General features: G+C 49.9%; 1 protein-coding gene across 1 annotated transcript in view; it reads right to left on the bottom strand.

The window, feature by feature from the left end:
* Positions 1-608: 608 nt before the first annotated feature.
* The window catches only part of LOC142255799 (circularly permutated Ras protein 1-like), an 80,886-nt gene continuing 75,298 nt past the window's right edge, over positions 609-6,196 (bottom strand). Inside the window, exon 24 of the mRNA XM_075327246.1 lies at positions 609-1,052. Within this exon, the coding sequence (XP_075183361.1) occupies positions 963-1,052 (90 nt within the window). The 3' untranslated portion in view covers positions 609-962. The remainder of the gene's footprint in view (positions 1,053-6,196) is intronic.

Genomic DNA, 6,196 nt, shown 5'->3' with positions numbered 1-6,196 from the left:
GCAGAGGAAAGGATGGGATATCAAGGAGCAGTTTGTGCAACCAAATGCAACGACCGTCTGCAGCCGGACACCACAGGGTTGTCTGTCAACCGTGACACACCCGTGACAAACAGGCTGAGTTGCTGTTTCAATAAAATCAGTATTTTATCAGCAGGAGATTATCACTGCAGGACTACTTGTCTCGTGCCTCCTAGTCAACTGCTGTGTGTAAACCCTGCCCCCACCACTAATCGGCAGCTGTACACTGTGCATAGGTAGAAAGCAGCCAATCAGTGGCGTGGGCGGGGCTATACACTGCTCAACATTCCGAACTCTGCTAGATTTGCAGCAAAAAAACAAGGATTATATCACAAAGACAACATGTAGACCAGCAAGTGACACATCTCTGGAATCAGGGTCTCAGCCCCTACATCATGCTGCTCTCAGATTACATTACAGAAGACTGATTACAAATATGAGAAAATCGTACTTGTAAAAGGGGCCTAAGACATAGAGGCAAAAATGCTCAATAGGAATAAGCCAAATACAAAGATGTAGGGGAAAAGCAAGATTTTATTTACAGGTAGAGAACGATAAACTATAAACATTGAAGGATATAATATTCTCTATATTCCTGCTCTATTATATGACATTAGAACACTATGGATAAGTGTATGACAATTAATGAGCAAAACCTTCTCCAAAAAGTGATGAGTTTATAGGAAATCCGACATCTCCAGACTCCAGGTTCAGCAGCCGAGTCCCGAGACGTCTTACATGGTCACAGTGGGTGTCTGTGGTAAATCGGGGGTATATACCCCTATCATGTGGAATTGTGCAGAGGACATAACTTGACCATGGCCGGTCTTGGTGCTATAGTCTGTGTGTAAGGTATGTACAGCCAAGTGGCTTTGTGTTCTTTCTTGCTGCTGCAGAACCTCTTTACGATTTAGTGACACATAATTAGAGGTCGCTGTCCTATTTTATTCTGCCGGGTTTCTTATTTTTTTCCACACTTTGTTCTTTGCTCGCTTCATGTGAAATATCATTTTCGCCATTTCATCTGAAAAAGTCTAAAATACAAAAAAATAATCAATATCATTCCCCATATATAACCTGTGTACATCTGTGCTGCTGTAGATATTGTAGAATCATGACCTCTAATAGTCAAGGATCTAAAGAAATCACAGTGTATAATACATTTGTAATATGCTGTAATATGACATTATGGCCACTCATTCCTTCCTCTGATATCTGGCATTGGCAGAAAGTCGAGAGCCCCCAGATACATTTGGGTTGTTCACCTTTGGGGACATTGTTGTTACGTGTAATGACTTCAGTTGGGGCTAGAAATCATTATTGCAAGAAGGTTTCATTGAAATATTTGCAGTTTTTGCCTCCCTGAGCTTCTGCCAATTATTTGCTTCAGAATGAGTCACCTGAGAATCCTTCAGTGAGCTCATTCTGCCGGATGTCATTCTTCTTCTAAGCTCCTCTCAGCTGATTTATGATCATAGACAACAGCGAGGTTGAATGTGCAGAGAAACAAAGAGCCTGTAAAATCCAAATTGTGATATATATATATATATATATATATATAAAATCGAAGGATCTTTGTACAGCTGTGCGATACTGTAGAAACATTAGAATCATGGCCTCTAAGAGAATGTATCTCTGTAATATGACATTACGTGCCACTCATTCCTTCCTCTGACATCTATTATTGGCCATACGTTGTGAGCCCCCTCCCACCCATACACATTTACGTTCCTCACTTTTGGGGACATTTTTTTAATATTCCTGGAATGAATTCAATTGTGGCGAAAAATTATTTTCATTGAAAAATGTACACTTTTTGCCCTCTTGAACTTTTTTCAAATGTTCAAGATGAGTTCACTGAGAGTTCAGTGAGCTCATTCTGCTGGTTTGATGGGTGCATTGTAATTCTTTTTCTAAGCTCCTCTCAGATGATTTATAATCATAAACTACATTAAAGTTGAATGTGCAGAGAAACAAAGAGCCTGTAAAAAAAAGCCAAATTGTGCAATATATATATGAACGACGGCAGAGCAATATCCAGCAATAACGTGAGCAATCCAGGATGGTGTTAAAAATGCCTTCACTTTATTCATGATTCCATAAAATTACAAAGGTCCAAGCGATTCAGAACAGCAATTAACGCAGGAAAATAACGCAGATAGGACTACGCGTTTCAGCGGTAACACCCGCCTTCCTCACGGTCCGGGCACAACGGAGTTAACCAGGCCAGCTGAGGCTCCAGGTGATTCATTCGAGTGAGCTGGTCTGCACTGTTTGCTCTATCTACCGTATATATATATATATACTAGAAGGTGGCCCGATTCTAATGCATCGGGTATTCTAGAATTTATTGTGTAGTTAATGTATGATTTTTGTTTTATATATATATATATATATATATCTATATATATAATTGCCTTATTCTGTCTGTCTGTCTGTCTTGCTCCAAAATTGTGTCCTTACGGTGACACAAAGCTGATTGGCCGCTGGGCCCGCCATGGCCCCGCCCCCCCGCACGGATTGGCTGCTCGCCTCGCCTCGGCTCCACCCCCCCCATGGATTGGTCGCTCGCCTCGGCCTAGCCCCGCCCTCCGCATGGATTGGCTGCTCGCCCCGGCCCTCCGCACGCATCGCCAGACATAACCTTGCGCTGCTGGGATCGTGACGGAGCCGATGTACGCTGGTAACCATTATGCACATCGGGTAACTAAGGTCCCTTGGTTACCCGATGTGTATCATAGTTACCAGTGTACACCGGCTCCGTCACGATCCCAGCAGCGCTAGACATAACCTTGCGCTGCTGGGATCGTGACAGAGCCCGTGAACGCTGGTAACCATTATACACATCGGGTAACTAAGGTCCCTTAGTTACCTGATGTGTATCATAGTTACCAGCGTACACCGGCTCCCGGTACACATGTGTAGGGAGCCGGCATTATACTCCTCTCCCCCCAGGACTACTCCTCCTATTATAGTCCTCCTATTATACTCCTCTCTGAGTATAATAGGAGAACTATTATAGCATGGGGGATGTAGCACGATGGGGGATGTAGCACGATGGGGGGTGCGCAGCATGGGGGATGTAGCATGATGGGGAGTGCGCAGCATGGGGGATGTAGCACGATGGGGAGTGCGCAGCATGGGGGATGGAGCACGATGGGGAGTGCGCAGCATGGGGGATGTAGCACGATGGGGAGTGCGCAGCATGGGGGATGTAGCACGATGGGGAGTGCGCAGCATGGGGGATGTAGCACGATGGGGAGTGCGCAGCATGGCGGATGGAGCACGATGGGGGGTGCGCAGCATGGGGGATGTAGCACGATGGGGAGTGCGCAGCATGGGGGATGTAGCACAATGGGGAGTGCGCAGCATGGCGGATGGAGCACGGTGGGGAGTGCGCAGCATGGGGGATGGAGCACGATGGGGAGTGCGCAGCATAGAGGATGGAGCACGATGGGGAGTGCGCAGCATGGGGGATGGGGCACGATGGGGGGTGCACAGCATGGCGGATGGAGCACGATGGGGAGTGCGCAGCATGGGGGATGGAGCACGATGGGGGGTGCGCAGCATGGGGGATGTAGCACGATGGGGAGTGCGCAGCATGGGGGATGTAGCACGATGGGGAGTGCGCAGCATGGGGGATGGAGCACGATGGGGAGTGCGCAGCATGGGGGATGTAGCACGATGGGGAGTGCGCAGCATGGGGGATGGAGTACGATGGGGAGTGCGCAGCATGGGGGATGGAGCACGATGGGGAGTGCGCAGCATGGGGGATGGAGCACGATGGGGGGTGCGCAGCATGGGGGATGGAGCACGATGGGGGGTGCGCAGCATGGGGGATGGAGCACGATGGGGAATGCGCAGCATAGGGGATGGAGCACGATGGGGGTGGGGCACGATGGGGGGTGCGCAGCATGGGGGATGGGGCACGATGGGGGGTGCGCAGCATGGGGGATGGAGCACGATGGGAGGTGCACACCTCCCCCAACACACACAACACACCACACACACACTGGGAACCACAAACACCGCCATACACAGACACCCACACACACAGACAACGCTGCACACACACAACACCCAACACACAAACACCGCGGCATACATAAATATACGCACATACCGCACAACACACACACTGCACAAAACATACCTCCCCCCAAAACACACCACACACACACAAACCGCGCAACACACACACACAACGCTACAGACACAGCGCTCCACAAACAACGCAACACACGCAACACACATACAACACCGCTCTCACCCCCCGCCACACCCAGACAACACCCAGAACATGTACAGCGCCCTACACAAACACTTGGTAACTACACACAACAACATCTATATATATATATATATATATATATAACAAAAATCATACATGAACTACACAATACGTAAATTCTAGAATACCCGATGCGTAGAATCGGGCCACCTTCTAGTATATATATATATATATATATATATATATATATATATATATATATATATATAATATTGTGTGTAGTTGCCAAGTGTTTGTGTAGGGCGCTGTAAATGTTCTGGGTGTTGTCTGGGTGTTGTCTGGGTGGGTGTGGGGGTGAGCGGTGTTGTTTGTGTGTTGCGTTTGTGGAGCGCTGTGTGTCTGCAGTGTTGTGTGTGTGTGGTGCTGTGTGTTTTGTGCGGTTGGTGTGGGTGTGTGTGTGTGTGTTTTGGGGGAGGTATATTTTGTGCAGTGTGTGTGTGTTGGAGAAGTAGTCCTGGAGGTGAGGAGTATAATAGGAGGAGTAGTCTTGGGGGGAGAGGAGGATAATAGGAGGAGTAGTCCTAGGGGGAGAGGAGGATAATAGCAGGAGTAGTCCTGGGGGGAGAAGAGGATAATAGGAGGAGTAGTCCTGGGGGGAGAGGGGGATAATAGGAGGAGTAGTCTTGGGGGGAGAGGAGGATAATAGGAGGAGTAGTCCTGGGGGGAGAGGAGGATAATAGGAGTAGTAGTCCTGGGGGGAGAGCAGGATAATAGGAGGAGTAGTCCTGGGGGGAGAGGAGGATAATAAGAGGAGTAGTCTTGGGGAGAGAGGGGTATAATAGGAGTAGTCGTCCTGGGGGGAGAGGGGTATAATAGGAGGAGTAGTCCTAGGGGGAGAGGAGGATAATAGGAGGAGTAGTCCTGGGGGGAGAAGAGGATAATAGGAGGAGTAGTCCTGGGGGGAGAAGAGGATAATAGGAGGAGTAGTCCTGGGAGGAGAGGAGGATAATAGGAGGAGTAGTCCTGGGGGGAGAGGAGGATAATAGGAGGAGTAGTCCTGGGGGAGAGGAGGATAATAGGGGGAGTAGTCCTGGGGGGAGAGGAGGATAATAGGAAGAGTAGTCCTGGGGGGAGAGGAGTATAATAGGAGGAGTAGTCCTGGGGGGAGGAGTCTAATAGGAGGAGTAGTCCTGGGGGGAGAGGAGGATAATAGGAGGAGTAGTCCTTGGGGGAGAGGAGTCTAATAGGAGGAGTAGTCCTGGGGGGAGAGGAGTCTAATAGGAGGAGTAGTCCTGGGGGGAGAGGAGGATAATAGGAGGAGTAGTCCTGGGGGGAGGAGTCTAATAGGAAGAGTAGTCCTGGGGGGAGAGGAGTATAATAGGAGGAGTAGTCCTGGGGGGAGGAGTGTAATAGGAGGAGTAGTCCTGGGGGGAGAGGAGGATAATAGGAGTAGTCCTTGGGGGAGAGGAGTCTAATAGTAGGAGTAGTCCTGGGGGGAGAGGAGTCTAATAGGAGGAGTAGTCCTGGGAGGAGAGGAGGATAATAGGAGGAGTAGTCCTGGGGGGAGAGGAGGATAATAGGAGTAGTAGTCCTGGGGGAGAGCAGGATAATAGGAGGAGTAGTCCTGGGAGGAGAGGAGGATAATAGGAGGAGTAGTCCTGGGGGGAGAGGAGGATAATAGGAGGAGTAGTCCTGGGGGGAGAGGAGTCTAATAGGAGGAGTAGTCCTGGGGGGAGGTGTCTAATAGGTGGAGTAGTCCTGGGGGGGATGTGTATAGGTGTCCAATGTGTGCAGGGGGCGTGGCCGAGCGGGCACAGTGTACGGGGGGCGTGGCCGAGCGAGCACAGTGTGCGGGGGGCGTGGCCGAGAGAGCACAGTGTGCGGGGGGCGTGGCCGGGCCAAGCGGCCAATGCGTGTGGGGGGCGTGGCCAGGCTGAGCCGAGCGGC

This window comes from Anomaloglossus baeobatrachus, chromosome 11 (genome assembly GCF_048569485.1).
Source record: "Anomaloglossus baeobatrachus isolate aAnoBae1 chromosome 11, aAnoBae1.hap1, whole genome shotgun sequence".
NCBI classification, from domain to species: Eukaryota; Metazoa; Chordata; class Amphibia; order Anura; family Aromobatidae; genus Anomaloglossus; species Anomaloglossus baeobatrachus.
This window is presented reverse-complemented; position numbering and strand designations above follow the sequence as displayed.